The 17234-nt window shown below is 44.1% G+C and overlaps 1 protein-coding gene across 1 annotated transcript; it reads right to left on the reverse strand.

Annotated features, from left to right (window-relative positions):
- On the reverse strand, positions 1-15033 carry Cd80 (CD80 molecule). The gene is made up of 5 exons (XM_023717617.1): positions 14970-15033; positions 14387-14506; positions 13405-13742; positions 3296-3610; positions 1-323 (listed from the first exon to the last, which is right to left on the reverse strand). Exons 3-5 carry the CDS (start codon positions 13565-13567, stop codon positions 1-3), a joined length of 801 nt encoding a protein of 266 aa, XP_023573385.1. The 5' UTR covers positions 13568-13742; positions 14387-14506; positions 14970-15033.
- Positions 15034-17234: the final 2201 nt, after the last annotated feature.

Below are 17234 nucleotides of genomic sequence, written 5' to 3' on the forward strand. Positions count from 1 at the left end.
TCAGATTCTCCAGGGTGGGTCCCTGGGACAGTGTTGCTTACGTTTCTGCCAGGTGAATGTCTCCGACACTTCTGTGTTTCCATACTTGACGAGGCACTGGAAGCTGTGGTTGCTCGTCATGTTGAAGTGCAGCTCACTGCTGACAGTGAACAACTCTGTCTGGGGATCCTGTGAAACTGCCGGGTAGTCAGTGTTTATCTCTTTTCCATCTTCCAACCAAGAGAGGTGAGGCTTAGGAAAACCCCCCGAAGTTGAGCATAGTATCCTTTTAGTGTCCGTGGATATATTTCCAAGGTCAGTTATACTGGGAGTAAGGAAGTCAGCTAGAGGAAAAAAAGACATATGATTACATTTGGTGATAAGTCTGTGTGTATGGGTTTATATTTTGTTCATTATTTATTATTTTTTATTATTCTTGTTTCTTGTTTATTTTATTTTATTCCTTCAATTTTGTTTTTTCAAGACAGGGTCTTACTATGCAGTTCACTCTGGCCTTGACCTCCCTATGTAACTCAGTCTGAACTCAAACTCACAGCAATCCTCCTGCTTTAGTCTCCCAATCCTGGGATTATAGCAATGTGCCATCATGCCCAGAGGATTTATATTTTAATATACTAGCTAGTTTTGAATAAGAATAATAAAATGAGTTTAATTTGCAACTCCCATAAATTATTCATAGTTACATATAATTTAAAACTTTTTGATTTGTTTTTATTTATTTATCTGGTACAGGGTCTTGCTATGCAGCTCAGACTTGTAGTGATCCTCCTATCTTGGCCTCCCCAGTGCTGGGATTACAGGGATGCACCACCACTCCTGGTTTCATTCTGGTAGCTGGCTTGGTGAGGGGCTGGCACAGCATGTGGTACTGGGGATCGAACCTGGGTCTTTGTGCTTTTCGGGCAGGCACTTAGACCATTGAACTATTTTCCCAGCCCCTTAAAGGTTTTGATTTGAATTGATCATATGGATTCTTCACCACTTTTTATTGAGATTGGAGGTGCTTAGAAAAGGGAAAAGTAGATTTGTGTGAATAAATATTGACATAGTACTTGTGATTTTAGGAGGTGGAGAGAAAAATATTTATGGGCTTCTTTTAATTGTGTCTGAACATTATCTTATTGTCTTTACAATAACCCCATGAAGTGGAATTTAGATCAACAAAGGTCAGATATAAAGCTGAGTGTGGTGGTCCATGTCTATAGGCTGATGTAGGAGGATCGCTGGATCCAGGAATTCAGGACCACTCTGACAGTCTTCGTTTTTGGTACTAGAAACTAAATCCAGGGGCACTCTACTACTGAGCTACAGACCCAACCTTTTCAGTTTTATTTTGAAACAGGGTCTAAGCTTCCCAGGCTTGTTTTGAATTTTTGATCTTCCTGCCTCAACCTCCCTGGTAACTGGGATTATAAGTGTGTGCTGCTGCAACTGGTGAATATCTGTAATTCCATAGCATTTAACCTAAAACCATTTGTTTTATAAATAATCTAAGGTTTAGAAGTCATAGCTGTTACATGGCAGAACTGGGATTTGCTCTTGAGATTTTTGACATTAGAGAATGTATCCTTCCCTCTCTCCCTCCTTCCTGCCTGCCTTCTCTTCCTTTCTCCCTCCCTCCCTCCTTCCTTCCTTCCCTTTCTGTCTTCCTTCCTTCCTTCCTTCCTTCCTTCCTTCCTTCCTTCCTTCCTTCCTTCCTTCCTTCTTTCCTGCTTTATCAAGTGCCCAGTGGTTCTCTTGTACTCTATTTATTTGATAAACTTTAGCAAGCACTTTGGGAGTCATCCTCCAACTTGAGAAGAACACTGACAGGAACTTCTGTGAATCTACCTGGGGTCTCACCTCTCCTGTCCTTCTGTTTCCCTAGACCTACAATAACTGGTACCCTAAATGTTTAGCATCCCCTTGCTTCCTATAAAGTTGCTTTTACCAAATAAACCTGTCCAGCTGTGCCATCCTGAGCCTATAATCTTGACTGCTAATCTTTACTGCTTGCTCCTCAGATGTGGCGTAAACAAACAGGACTTGCTAGCATTTCTCTGAGACAGCCGAGCCACCCTTTCATGTGTGTATTTGACCCCCAATAAGATATAAAAACCCATAAACCAAAGGAGGGAAATGATAAAACCTGTAAAACAAGGAAAACCTCCTGTAACCTCTTCCTATTCATTGGCTTAAAATCTTTACTCTCAGAGTGAATGTGGGGATTTGATCCTCCATACTTAAGTGCCTAGGACTTAGCTTTCTACTCAGAAGTTTGGGTGCTCAGAGAGGCCACAAACCCAGATATTCTTGGTGACCTTGGGCCAGTTTAACTACCTTTATCTTGCTCTTCTGACATGATCAAAGTTTTGGAAAAGGACAGCTTCTTAGAGCTTATGTCATGCCATCCTAGAATAAATATGTTTTAACCATGAGTAGAGAATACAGACAGCAAGGGGTAAGAGTTCCGTGGAGCTGTGGTGTACCCCCAAGCTCTCCTGTGATCTGTGACCACAGGATTCACTGCTAATAACTGAAGCAGGGACAGAGTGGGGAATTCACTAATCTGCTGAAATTATTTATTTCAAAGATGAATCATTACGTTTTACTCAGCATAAGTTTGGTTTTCACTAAAACTGCAAGTGCCCAGGAAGAAGCAACACACATTGCCTTTTAAGTGTGAGAGAATGGCCTGAGCTCTCATTCCTGAGCAAGGGCTCCAGGCTTCACCAGTCAGCTCCAGGACTGTCCCCTGCTAGGCTAGTGAAGAAGCAGGGCTGTGATTTGGGAATTTATCTTTTTCCTTCTGGCAAGTATGAATGATTCCTCCAATTCTCTAACAGCTAATTTTGCAGGAGATTTTAGATGAGAACTTTAAACATGCAATAAGTACATACAAATATGCAATATGCACACACAAATATTAGAATATAATAGTAGAACAGTTATAGATATTCAAACACTACTTGAAAAATATGTATGCCTGCCTTGCTCTTCAGTCTTCCTAGATGCTTTCATGGGCTCAAGTGCAGCTAACAGTACAGCTACAACAAATCAAAGATCTTCTTGTGAGTCAGAAGGCATCCCAGGTCACTTAGTGCCAGGATGATGGTCATGAACTTGCATTCTCAAAGTTGACGAAGTGCACATTAACAAATATTTCCACCTTAAGAAATCACTTACGGTTTACTGAAAAACTGGAGACTTAACCCTAAGAAATGAAGCAAGGTACAGCTCTACTTAAGTCCACAGAGTGTTTTCTAAAGGTGTTAAGAATGTAGCAACCTTGAGTAAACCAGAAAATCCCACCCACCTGTGAGGGAGAGCGTGACTGAAGACAGGTGTTGCAATTTGAACATCCCTTTTTCAGGCTGCTGAACGACACAGGTGTAGGTGCCCCTGTCTGACAGGCGCAGGGTCAGGATCACCAGGGAAAGCTTATTAGGGATGTCAAGGATGGTCCGGTTTTTGTACTCATCCCACACTTTTACTGTCCCAGCTACGATACTCAGCACCATTTGCTTATCCTTTTGCCAGTAGACTCGAGCTCTGTCCAGCTCATTCACAGAAATGTTGTACTCACAGGACAGCGTCACCACTTCTCTCACTCCCTTGGTCACCTGCCTGCCTGAGGAGAGGCAAATAGAACAAGATCTCATTTTTATCAAACATAGATTCCCAAAAGCACAGGCAGCCACAGCACTGTAGTACCTAGGAGGTAAGGTAATGGGAGAATCCAGCTTGATTTTCTTTCCCCTTCATTGTTTGTGCAGCTAAGCAAACCACATGCCATAAAATTTGCCATCTTGGCCATTTTAAGTGTGTAGCCAAGGAGTGTTAGGAGATGGATTTCCAGGTCTTGCAGATCCAAAACTCTGTGCAACAAACGGGGCAGTGCCCTTTGTTCCTTCCTCTCAGCCTCTGGTGGTGACTGGTGTATTTTGTTTTCCTATGAATTTGGCTACTTTAGATACCTCCTATAAATAGTATCATAGAATATCTTTTTGTGATTGGCTCATTTCACTTATGATGTTTTATCATGTGATATGGTTTCCTTCCCTTTTAAGAAAAGAAAGAAAGAAATGACACAATGAAGGCAAGGAGCAGTATCTTTCTGGGCTGTTCCATTTCTCTGTGGATGTGGGCTGTTCCATTTCTCTGTGGATGTATATTTGAATTCTTTCCTGACTTTGCTATTTGGTGTGAATACAGATGAACAAATATCTCTTCAAGATTCTGAATTCAGCTCCTCTAGATACAGAGCCATGGGCTTGCTGGATCGGATGACAGTTCTAGTTTTAAGGTTTGGTTTGGTTTGTTTGTTTGCTACACCAGGAACTGGACCCAAGGCTTTCACACTGTGCTGCATCTCCAGTCCTCCTCCTCCTCCTTTTTTTTTTTTTTTTTTTCCTTCTTTTTTTTTTTAATTTTGAGACAGGCTCTTACTAAGTCACTAAGTTACCAAGGCTGGGCTTGAATTTGTGATCCTCCTGCCTCAGGCTCCCTCCCAGAGGGCTGGGATCACAGGTATGGGCTGCCCTACCCAGCTCTACCTTTTAGTTTCTAGAGGAATTGACATACTGTTTTCTATAGAGATGTTGTGTCACCAATGCTTTTGAATATTTTTCAAAATGTATTGTTTAGAAAAGTAAATAAGTTGGATAAAATGAAATTAGTTTAAAATCATTACAGTGTATCACTAAGATCAGACTTAAGAATCAAACATAATATAACCTGTCCTGTACTTTTTCTTAGGGCTTTTATTTTTTTGGTAGCAGGGATTGAACTCAGGCCCTTGTGCTTGCCAGGCAAGCACTTATTCTACTGAGCTCTCTACCCGGCCCTCTTAGGGCTTTTCTAATGGCCTGCAGGAATAAGGATCAATAGGAGCCATCTCTGAAACAGGGAATCTTCAGTCCTATTATTTCCTATTTATTTTATGTAACATAATGCCAGCCCAAGAAGTCAGCTCTGGTCAAGGTCCTGGATGAGCAGTGGTAGAAGGTCAGGAAGCTGGAAACAGCAGGTTGTGCCTTTGGGGGAAGAATGGAAATGGGAAATAAGAGACAGCAAGAAGAAAACAGGGTCATATTTTAAACAGCAACCTAATCAATCCTTGCTATCCATGGATCTATCTTGCAAGACTGTGCTGTGCCCTATGGAGAAAAATAAGTGTTGGATAAACTTCCTTCAGTCTTGAGTTGTTGACTAGACAGCCACACTATGCAGTGTGGCTGAAGGTTTCCGTCAACAGAATCACCTAAACCAGAGATATGAACTCTTAGCTTCTCCCAGAGCTCACAGGCGCCCATCTGCATGGTCCCTGGGAGCAATGGTTCAATACTCAGTGATTCAGCAGTTGTGGCAACTTCATAGAATATAACTATTTCAATAATGAGATGAAACTCTACTTGCGTTGCCTCTGCACCATTTCTAAGGTTCTCAGCTATCCTAAATGGGTCCTCTATCCTGTTTTTACCTGTTGGTTCTCTGAATCCATACAGTTACCCAGAAGCTTGGATTTGCTAAGAGTGTTCCATTTTATATAGACCACCCAGGCTCTCATCAGTAGCCTTGGACACACCAACATGTCAGCACCCAAATGCTGCCTCCTTGCTAGCTTCTAGCACTGATTAGCAGCACACAATTCCTTAGAAGACTGTGCTTGTAATTCTTGGTTCTGAAGGTCTGGACACTCTTCCCACATTGTGTGGGGCCTAAAACCTCTGTCCCTCTGAGGCCCAAGCCCCCCTGAGTAGTTGCCACTGCCTGGAGATGTCAGGTCGTGCCTCCCTTGCCTGTGGATCTTGCTGGACCATGGGGCACTAGCACATTCCCCCACCAGCAAGTCTCAGGCCTCTGTCAGATTGCAGTGCTCTGCCATAGTGTTGAGAAAAGGGTGTTAGGACTGTATTTGCACAGCAATGAGGGCTAGCCTAACATGGTCCTGGTTACCACTTCTTGCAGGGACACTGAACACCACCAGTCCTTGCTTTAAGAGATATAAATAAAAGGGAGAATAAATGAAAAGATAAGCACAAAGGCAGCATATTTTAGAGTGAAACTGTAATAGCTAAAAGGCAAGCTTTGCAACCTGGCTGCTCTTAGGGACACAAGGGAAGCAAAACGAGCTATACCGGGGCCAGGGAGATGGCTCAGTAGGATAAGCACTTGACTGGCAAACGCAAGGATCTGAGTTCAATCCCCGGTTCTGCAAAAACAAACAAACAAACAAACAAACAAACAAACAAACACCGAGCTGTACCAAGTAATCTAGCTGACTGGGCTCTAGTCCCAGCCCAGCAACTTGCTGATTAATTTGTTTCCTCATCTGTAAAACAGGTACGATGCCTATCCCTCAAGATCACTATGAAATTAAATTCAATTGGTGATATAAATAGAAATGTCCGGGGCAGGTCTTCCGTAAGAGTTCTCTTCCCATCTGCCTGCCCCACTTTCTGCTTCTGCTTCCTTTTCTCTTACTCCAGGGCCACTTGCTATAGAGAACTAGTCTTGCTGTAGGCCAGGCAGACACCATGGCACATAGCAGTCCACTCAGCAGAGGTTTCTTTCCTCACAGTGCTTGCTCCCACCCAAGGAAGGACAATCTGATTTTGAGATGTGACAACATGAGCAAAACAGAAATCATAACTGTAAAGGAGCCAACTAATTTCAATAACACTTCCCAAGGAGTTTTTGCCCAGCCTTCTGAGGGGAAGCGTGGGAGTCTCTCTGAAGGTCATGGCACACCATGAATGAGCTGCTCGACATTCCCATCTGAGCTCCTCCTGTCACCAGACATTGGTGCTGAGGAAGAACCAGACTCAAAAGAGGAACCAAAAATCTCTTGGGCAATTTGGAAATTCCCACAGGAACCTGGCTCCTGTCTTGGGGACCCCACTACATGCAGAGTAATGGAAAAACAGTTCGGACATCCCTGGGGGCTCTGGTCTGCGTCAGTGACTTTGAAGAGAAAGCAGGTGCCTGAAACCTCGGCCTGAACCTTGTAGAATTTCTGTTGTTTTCAAGCCATTTCACAAAGAAGCGTTGCAGTACCACCAAACAAAGCACACATGAGGATTCAGAAGTCTGCATATAAAACACACAGTGCCTGGGACCTTAGAGCCAGTGGTACCTTCTCTAGATGTCCTCACAGCTTGCTGAGGGCTGGTTCCATATCCCTGGTCAGAAAGTCCTCCTCGGGCTCCTCCTAAGCAATCTATCTATCTATCTATCTATCTATCTATCTATCTATATCTAGGACCATAAGTATTTTCTTTTTTTTTTCATAATTTTATTGATAAACAGATAGCAATGAGACAGTTTCAAATCAAATAGGTAGGACAGTTTCAATAACTAACACACTGCATATATTCTTCTTAGTGGTTAATTGCTGTACAAGATGCGGACTTGAGATCCTATTTACAAACACCATTAGAACAAATCATTCCATTCATTAAGAGAATGTAACTATATATCTATCCTAACCACTTTGAATACACAGATACAAAATGGACATTCATCTGTATATCCCTTTTTTTTTTCTAAGTTCCATTATTTGAATATTATAGGTGTGTAAACTCAGCAAAGTATTCTAAAAGAGTCCAGCAGCCCACAATAGCATTGGGTCTTCTAAGTATTCTCATAGCATAGTATTTTCATGGTCCGCAGGAACAATGGTTCAATACTCAGTGATTCAGCAGTTGTGGCAACTTCATAAAACATAAGATAGATATATAGGTATAGATAGATATGTAATTTCCTACAGGGCCATGAGAGCAGGGATTTGCTTCTTTGATTCCTTGCCACATTTACAGTGTCTAGAGCAGAGTCTGGTCTAGGAGTACTCAGTAAATACCACGTGGATACATGGCTATGTATTGGGAGAGGAGGTTTAACTGCATTGCTGTGAATTAAAGTTATAACCTTGAACAAGCTGATCAATTTCTGTGGGCTGCAGGTACCATTTCTGCAAAAAGGGCACAGTGCCTTCTCCACTTCTCCTGCCTATCACAGCAAGCATGGAGCACCAGCTGCACAGGGCTTCGTTCTCAGTGCAGTACTATGAAGGTCTCAGTGGGCTGTTCTTCCTTGGCACAGTAGCCTGAGCTGTTGAACCACACCCAGGAAGGAACCATGTTAACTGTGGGACCCATGGTCTGAGATGAGTACTCACCCATAGCCTGGGGTGCCTGAGACACTTGTGATTAGTGAGAGTCAGGGACGGAGGTTGTGAGAGGAGGGGAGGAGAGGAGGCAGAAGTGGAAGGTGACTCCACCAAGCTCTCCCATGTGTATGGGCACTACCACCTGCACAGCCTGCTCAGGACACTCAGCAGTGTGAGCTCCCAGCTTTTGCCTTCCTCGGTCCTTTTGCCACCTTCCTGCCATGAATACTTTGAATCCTGACTGTTATCCCCTCAAGAGAGGAGACTATTGGTCAAAGCATAAAGACCTCTAGCTCTAGACAAGCACTGAACGACTCAAGAATTCAGGCTGTGTTAGAATATTGTTGGCCATAGAAATGAATGGGGTGCTGATAGACAAAATCCTCATAAGCTACAACATGGATGAACTGTGAACACATAATGTTAAGAAGCTGGACGCTATAACTCCATATGTTGTGTGATGCTATTTACAAAAAAATGTAAATTCGGAGATGGAAAGTAGCTTCCTGATTCCCAAGAGATGAGGGGAGGGGACATGGGGAGGGAGTAGTAGGTACAAGGTTTCTTTTGAGGCCACTGAAAAAGGTGGCATAGCATCATGGCCTGGGTGCCACCAGCACAAGGAGGACAGGGTGCAGCTGGCAGCTGGCAGATTAAGGACTAGCATGATTTGTACATTGCTTCTGATGTCTCTCCAAATCTGTTCCTTGCCTTTGTTTCTTTCTCCTTTCTTTAAATTGTATTTATATCCTAAAAGTCCTCAGAGACATGAACAGTTGTTTGTATGGTTATGGTGGTCAAAACCATAGCCTGTGAGTGTGCTGGCCAACAGCATTCTGACAGGAGTGGAAGACATGGGGCATTCTGTTAGAGGGGGCACTGATTTTATCTTGCTGGGTGCTCTTATGCCTAGGCTTCCACATGGATGCTTTTCCTGCACTCCTGGCCCACTCCCGCAGGCCTTGGAGCTGACCTTGAAGAACCCCAGCTCTGGAGGAAAGGCTTCCCACACTGGGCTCTCTGATAGCTGCCTAGCTACACCTCTGCCACAGAGCCACCAGTTTCTGGAGTCCACTGTTAGATGTTTCTACCTCCGGGGGTAGCCTGGAGATGGATGGGAGCCCGACTGGGTCCCTCTCTGTGCAGAAACATTCAACTGCCCTGGGCATCAATGGCTGAGGAGGAGCCGAGAGGGACATGGCTTCCATGGTGTGGTTTCCTGACCAGGGCGGGAGAAAAAGGCCTGTGTGGCTCACACCTTGCCCTTCAGCGAGGCCCTTTATAATTCGGCTCCATGCTGCATGCCAGTTTCACCTCTGACAGGCCATGGACAATTAACTCATACCAGACGCTAATCTGCCAAGTCCTTGGCACTTCAAATTACGCTTATCGCAATCCATCTAGTTCCCCCCAACTCCACTTCACACACACACCAAAGCCATTATTGTACACTGTCAGCTGCTAAAACCACCTTCTGACAGGTTTGGCAAAATCACTGTGGCTGTCCCATAAACCACTGTGTATGCTTTGGTAACCCCAAGATTTTTTTTCAACATAATTTACAAATTCATTTCTCATACTACAGATGTGGGCTCCAGTACAGTGTTGGCCGAGTTATTAGAAATCCAGAACCTCAGCCTCAACCCTAAGCTGAAAGAACATTTAAAACTTTTAAAACCTTAAAAGTGGGCTTTACTTTTTGGAGCAGTTTCGGTTTCCCATCAAAGGTGGGTGAAAGTAGAAAGGATCCCTACCGACACTGTCTGCAGAGGTTCATGGCCTCTGCTCCCTTCAACATTCTGCACAGGTGGGAGGACTTGTCTCAGTCGATGAGCCTGCGCTGACACATCATTATCACCCAAAGCCCAGAATTCATGGGCCACTCTTGGTGGTGTCTGTTCTATGAGTTTGAAAAATTTATAATGACTTATATCCAGCATTATAGTATTATGCAAAATAGTTTCACTTCTTTGAAAAAATCCCCAGTGCTAGAAACTGTATTTCTACAAAACTCCCAGGTGATTGGTATGCAGTTACAGTATGCACAGCTTGGGGATAGGCCAGCCCACTCTCCTGCCTAGAGCTCTTCCAGGGCCTCTCAGGGCTCTTGAACACAACTCAGACTCTTAGAAAGCTGTAATACCTGGGGGCACCAGGCCACCTCCCTCCAAGCCCCTACCCCATTCTCCCATGGAGAAGACAGCGCCTCCTCTGGCAGTGCCGGTTCCTTGCCTTCAAAGGGTTTCTCTCTGTATTGGTCACAGTCATTGCAGTGATTACTAGATTTCTTTTCTTCTTCCTCCAATGACTACAAATTCCATGAGAGCAAGAGCTATGTCCATTTTGCTCACAGTTTGTCCCCAAGACCAAGAAAAATGTCCTCCACATAGGACATGCTCAATGCTTGTTGAATTCAATGATCAAAAAAAAGAATAAACATTCCCACCAGTGTTCTTCACCTTAGGCTTTTGTCCTGGCAGCAGCATAGCCCATAAACCTCTGTCCATCACCCACCTACCTCCATCTAGCCAGCTCTGGCTGCTCTGCTACCTTGGCCCCTCTTTCCCCAGATCCTTGGCTTTTACAGTCCAGGACCTCACACATCATTGCCCTCTGCTTGTTTTATGTGGGACAATGCCCCTTTTCCCAACTGAGCTATGCAAACCTTCTTGAGGGCAAGAATTCCGGGATCAGCTTCTGGGGCCTGCCCAGCACAAGTAGGTGTTCAGGACTATGCAGCTCATGGGTGCTCTGTTGACCCAGCTGTAGCTGCAGGGCACCAGGCTTTCCTTAGCACCTTCCCAGCTCCACATCATCTCCTTCGGTTCACCTCTGGCTCTAATTTTCCTAATATAGTTATAAAATCTTCATTTAATGTTTTTAATGTTTTCTTTTCTCTTTTATAGCATCCCCCATTTCTGGGTTTATACTCAATGGTCAGTTTCCTTGTAACACTTCACTTTGAGAGACTTCCCAGAAGATAATTGTATTTTTATGATGGAGTCCAGTATAAAGTGGCTCTGAGTAGGATTTAAAATTAACCAACTGGCTTTCCATGTGTACTTGTGAGTTGTCCAAGGCCTAGGCCCCTTGCCTGGAGATGGATAGTGGACTCACAGTGAGTGAACCTGTGAGAGTTGCTGGTCCCTGCTGAGGCCTGTGAAGCTGTGATGCCCCAAGGACAAGATAAGGCCACAGCTGAGGTCACCTGGCTCCAACCCTAAATAACTAAAAGGAGACAGCAGTTTCAGGACCCACATTCCTACAGTAAATGTCAACCTAGAAATAAGGTAGTTCTTCTGATTGACAAAATTTACTACTTGGGAAACTATCTCCACAGGTCCTGCTATAGTCTGCTCAGATACCTGTGTTTTCTTCATACCTTCCTCCTTTGTTTGAAAACCAAATAAACATGGGCTGTCCAGAGAACTTCACTGCCTTCACTCCCAGAGAATCTTAAATTCCATTAGAGGATTTGAAACTTCCTAGAACCCTAAAACCATACCACTTGGCTCATTTATTTAAGTCTCCACAGTCCACTCATTTGGGAAATGACAGAGACATATGTAACCAATTCTAGAATATTACGTTATCTGCCTTTTTGTACTTCCTTGTGAAAACCTATATAAGGGATCAGTAACCTCAAGACAGAGCTAATGATTTAGAACTGAGATTCCCACTAGCCCACTAGTGGAATAAAGCTGCCTTCCAAAGTTCCTTTGGTGCTGTTGCCTTCCTTTAGTCTGGTCCTAAATTCCGCAGTGAGAACAAAAAACTTAAAATGGCCATCACTGCAGGCAATCTCCGTGTTTCTGCCCCCACTGCTCTTCCCTTCATCTCCCTGCCTCACAAATCTGGGCAGTTTTGAAGTGAGAAACTTTAAAATAGGATCTGCTTACAAAAGTTACATTTCTTATTATATAGGTCCTGCTTTACCTTGGTCTTAACCATCCAGCAGAAAGTATAAAAACAAAGTATAAAAAGTAAAGCCATATTAATATGCTGAGCTGTAAAAGGCTAAAGTCAACAACTTCTCACATTGCCAGTCTTATGGAAAACCCACTACTATTATGGACTGCTGGACTATATTGGAATATTTTGCTGAATTCATGCACCTACAGTATTTAAAGGACAATGGAATGCCCTTCTCTGACAAAACTAAACAAAAGGGATACAAATGAAAGACCATTTTGTATCTGTATACTCAAAATAGGATAGATATACAGCTGCATTCTCTTAATTCAATGAATAGAGAGATTTGTTCTAATAGTATTTGTGGACAGGCTATCATGTCTACATCTTATACAATGAATAACCACTAAGACAACAATATGCAACGTATTAATTATTGAAGCTGTGCTAGTAATGTTTTGAAACTGTCTTATTGCTATTTGTTTCTCAATAAAATTTTTTAAAAAATAAAATAGAATAGAATCTGCTATTTGAAACTTGACAAACCACCCTGGCCCCCTCTTCATGTTTGAGCAGCCAGGATAGAAACAACTGCATTGAGAGCAGATTTTTTTTTTTTACATTTTAAAAAATGAAAGCAAATCTTATCTGACCAATGGGGTGAGTCCTACCTTTCTTGACATTTCCCTAAATCCATCACCTTTAAGACCACCTGAGCTGGAATAAAATCTGTTAGAAGTCAAAGCACTCTGCTGGACACACAAGAAATACTTGTGTAGTCAATTAAAAAAATAACTAAAAATTTGTGCTAAATCCAATACCACTTAATGTTAGACACCGATGTTGACAATGTGTATCATTCTTTAAGACATAAGAATAAATATTAAGTGACTTAACATTAAAAATATGTTTCTCAGGTACTTCCCCCACACACACACCACTGTGCAATGAGAGAGGCAGAGCACCTTGCTGAGTTGTATCCTAGACACGCAGTTTGGTCATCAGACTACAGGGCCAATGAAGATCTCTGTCGCAACAAGGCACATAAAGAACATCTAGCATGCACAGGCAAGGCCACAGCTCTAAACTGGCCTTCAGAATCGGTTTCACTGACCTTACACCTTCCATGAAGGTCTGTGTTCTTCCGGGAACCTGGCTGACTTGCCGTCAGTCCAAGGTGGGTCCTTTAACCTCTAGGCCACAGTGTTATTAATTCTAAACTCTGCTGGGCACACAAGCACAGGTCTTTCCGGTTCACAGTGTGACTAGCGGTAGCACAGAAAAGAACAGCACCACCTTGCTTTTAGACCCAGGACCCAGGAAGGTTCCTGAAAGTTACTTACCTGCAATGAAGCACAAAAGGCCAGCCAGCACCAGCAGCCGAAAGAACGTGAGGACAGATGTTCCCTGCCTCAGTGTGTGACCCATGATTGGCAGATGCTTAGGACAGGAAAGGGAAACCAATAATGTAGAGCCAAATGGGGCTGCAGTGTCTCCTAGGACCATGAAAGGAGCTCCAACAAGGCAGCAGAGATGCCTCAGTGAAACACTCAAGGCAGAAGCAGAAGACAAATTAAATCGCTCCACTTAGGAAATTCTCTGATGCTAGTTAGAAAACATGCCAAGGAGAGAGTGGAGAGCATTCCTGGGTCTCCAAAAGTTGTAGATTTATTTTTACAATCTGAAAAAAGAAAAAGAAATATGTTAGCCCAAAAGGAAGGTCTGCCTGCCTAGCCCAGGAAAACTCTCTCATTGGTCACCTAAAATGAGTCAGGGTCTTACTTCAAATGACTTCTAAAGCAGGGCATGAGAGGGAAAAGCAAGGATGTGACTGTACCCAGTCACCTCGGCTTTTTTGAGAACCAACTGCAGCTCTTCCATGAAATGGTCACCTGTGATGGTGAATTTAGACAGAGTGTAGGGACCCTGAGGGTCCTCCATGTCAGTGGGCCTACCCAGGAAAGCTCAGACACTCTTGCGGACACACTGACAACACAGAGCAAGCAGCAAGGGTGTATTTTCCCAAGGTAGTTTTGAAAGCTTTCTTGGCATACATAACCTGGGAAAACCAAGGTCTTGCTTCTTAAATACCTCATCTCAAAGAGAGGGCACTAAATGGGGTAGAGGATGTCAAAGAAACAAGAAATTTATCAGTAAAAAGAGAGGAAAGGAAAGACACACCGAGACCATGCTTAGCTTACGGTTTAGTGTAGTGTGAAGAGGCTCTTCTTTTCCCCAGTACAGATATCAGTATTGAAAAATAAAAGTGAATACTATGCTCTACTGTCACCCCTTCCATCAGTCAGCCACCAGCCCAGAACTCACCAGGTGCATGGGTGTCCTCCCTGGGAGCTGCCCCAGAGGACAGGTGCCAGCCACACTGCATAGATGGTTTGCTTAGTCATAGTCCATCTTAACCAGGAAGAGCTCAGAAGGACTTCGCCACTGGAATTATATTGGTTTCAAAAACTCAAACTCAGTCTACAAAAAATATTTGCTACTATCTAGGAAATTTTAAAATAATGGGCCATGATTCTGCTGGTAATTCTCTACAAATATTGGGACAGTTGTAGCCTCCTGTGGGAATAAGAGAGCTCAGAGGACTCCTCTGAGGAGAAACATACCCTGTGGGTGGATGGTGTGTTGGTATAGAGGAGTTGCTGGGTGTGGTGGTGGACAGTGGTAATCCCAGCTCCCCAGAAGATGGAGGCAGGAGGATGGCAAATTTGAGCACAGCCAGTACAACTTAAGGAAACCCTGTCTGAAGGGGCTGAGGAAATAGCTCAGTGGTAGCGTGTTTGCCTAGTATGCTCAGCCCTAATACCAAAGCAGGGAGGAAAGCAGTTATTTTGTTAGTAACTAGTTCTATGAAGTTATCCCATAGTAAGGTAAGAGTAGAGGTACTTACTTGAAGAAAAATTCTTTTTTCTTTTGTGTTAAAAACCAGAGGCCGATGCTCCCCTTTGGGGATGTTCTCTGCTTGCTGTCTTCAGAGTAATGACCAGTCAGTCAGCAGAGAGGTGGCATTTCTCCCTTCTTACTTCCCCTTTACTTTGGATTTGAGGATTTGAGTTCACTCAGAAATATTTCCGTTGATTTCAGGGCCTGGGAGAATACTGTCATAGTTTGAGGAAGTTCTCTGCTCTGAGTCCTCTGTCACCTTGGAGGGTGTGGCCTGGGCAAGTCACAGCAAGCCCAGCCTGCTTTACCACTACCCAAGGAGCAAAGGAGGCTCTGGGTACAGTGGCACTGGGGAGGGGCCCTCTAGCTTGGCCTGGGCTGTGGCCTGTGAGTTTTATGGGCTGCCTGTTTCTGTGCTGGTCTCAAGTTTTTGTTTGTCTCCTTGTTTGATGCTGGTGTCTGAATTTGGGAAGCTCAGTGCTACACAGCTAGTCCTTTTCATTGTTTTTATTTAGGGACAAGGTCTCAGTAAGTTGCCCAGATTGGCCTCAAACTTGCAACGCTCTTGCTTCAGCCTCTCGAATAGCCTTGGATTATTACTACACTGCATGCACCAACATGCTGAGCTTTAAATTTTGTTTTCATAGCCATTGTTACCCCTTTGAGGTCACTGATAGGTCACCACAGGAGGGGGCATCTATTGCATATGTAGTGGACACTTTGGAGAATGCTGAGGTTCTAGACCACCCTTAACTGTACCACCATACCCTCCCTGCCATCTTCACAGAAGGGACACGGTTGAGTGCACTTTGGATGAACACAAATGATGGCACCCAAGGGTGGGGTGGGGAAGATTTTAGTCCCTGCACCAGCCCTTTCCAGCCAGCCCACCAGCCTCTGTGTAGATTTGGTGGGAGTCACAGACAAACAGGTCAGCCTGCTGGGCCAGTGTACATGTCAGCACAGGAAGAACTAGACAGCCCTCACTGGGCCTGCATCTCTCCTGTCCTCTGGATCCACCCACAGCTTCTTTGTTGTCTTGGCATGAGGAGATCCTTGGAAGTTCTGTAAGCAGATGGGACTCAGAAATTCAAAGAAGCCAGTGCAAGTGACTGTGAGCCAAGCTGGCTAAGAGTGGATGGATAACTGACTCCCCTTTTCATCACTAGGTGGAGCATTCTGAGATACCAGAGGGCAGGGTTGGTTACCCACTGCTGTTGGGAGCCACTAATGCTGGAAAGTGATCACATGTGGGAGGCAGGATGAGGCCTCATTGCCTAAAGCAGTCAAGCTACCTCAGTCTTGAGGAAAACATCCTGCCTGGTCAGTGTGGGCTATTTGTCACCAGGCAACCTTGTGTCTTAAAACTTTGCAAAGGTATAAATAAACACCCCTCCTGTGGTTCAGGGGTCCTTTGCCAATCATGCATGGTCCACCACCTGACCTGAGCTATTAGCTCTTGTCTTTGCTTTCTAAATCCTCTGGCTGTTTTCTCCTGGGGACTACCAAGGGATCACTGCACACTGCTGCAGCTGTCCACACAGTACAGCACCTACTATCAGCTCTCTCCCCTTCCCACTCTCACTTTTTCATCCTGGACCACTGGTCTCAAGTTGACAAATAAACAGTTTCACTTAGGTCTGTGTCCTATTCATGCTTTCCAGAAGATCCAGGGTGTGGCCTGGTGCTCAGTAAGGTCAGAGATATAGTACTTTCCCTTCTGCAGTACATTTGTAGAAGTAATAAGGTGAATTTGGAGAAGAAAAAAGAGAAAATAATAGTAGATAGAGCACATATACATAGTGCATATGGTATAGAAATATCTAAATTTTTTAACTTAAGCTATTAGCAAACAAATTTTCCTGGTGGGGTAGGGAATCACAATGGAAGCTGCTGTCCATCCAGCATTTCTCAGTGTTACTGAAAGACACTGAGATCTCCTCGGATGAAAATCTGACCAGAAGGAATGACAGGATTGAATGCCTGTGAGTATGCCTAGAGCAGGGAACAGTGCAAATCACCCTATTGGGAGGGAAGAGAAAATTAAAGGCATTCTCCTGGCGTGGCTGGCTGAGTCACTGATTAGGCTGAGATGCACAGTACGCCCCTACAACCACTGGCTGCAATTAAGATGAGTGGTATGCTCCGAGTAAGCTACAGCTTTCAGGATGTGGACAGATATATGTGGCAGGCCACCTTCCCAAGCAGCACTCCTTCTGCAGCCTGCAGGTGTGCCCTTCTTGTACCTTCAGGACGCAGCTGGGTACCTGAA

This window comes from Octodon degus, unplaced genomic scaffold, assembly GCF_000260255.1.
Source record: "Octodon degus isolate 3935 unplaced genomic scaffold, OctDeg1.0 scaffold00053, whole genome shotgun sequence".
NCBI lineage: Eukaryota > Metazoa > Chordata > Mammalia > Rodentia > Octodontidae > Octodon > Octodon degus.

Excerpts from the sequence above, each read along its gene's own strand:
- Cd80 (XM_023717617.1), bottom strand. The coding sequence starts at position 13,567 with ATGGTCCTAGGAGACACTGCAGCCCCATTTGGCTCTACATTATTGGTT. Across the intron at positions 3,611-13,404 it reads CCTTTTGTGCTTCATTGCAG|GCAGGCAGGTGACCAAGGGA; the intron begins GTAAGTAACTTT and ends GCCTCTCCTCAG. Across the intron at positions 324-3,295 it reads AGTCACGCTCTCCCTCACAG|CTGACTTCCTTACTCCCAGT; the intron begins GTGGGTGGGATT and ends TTTTTCCTCTAG.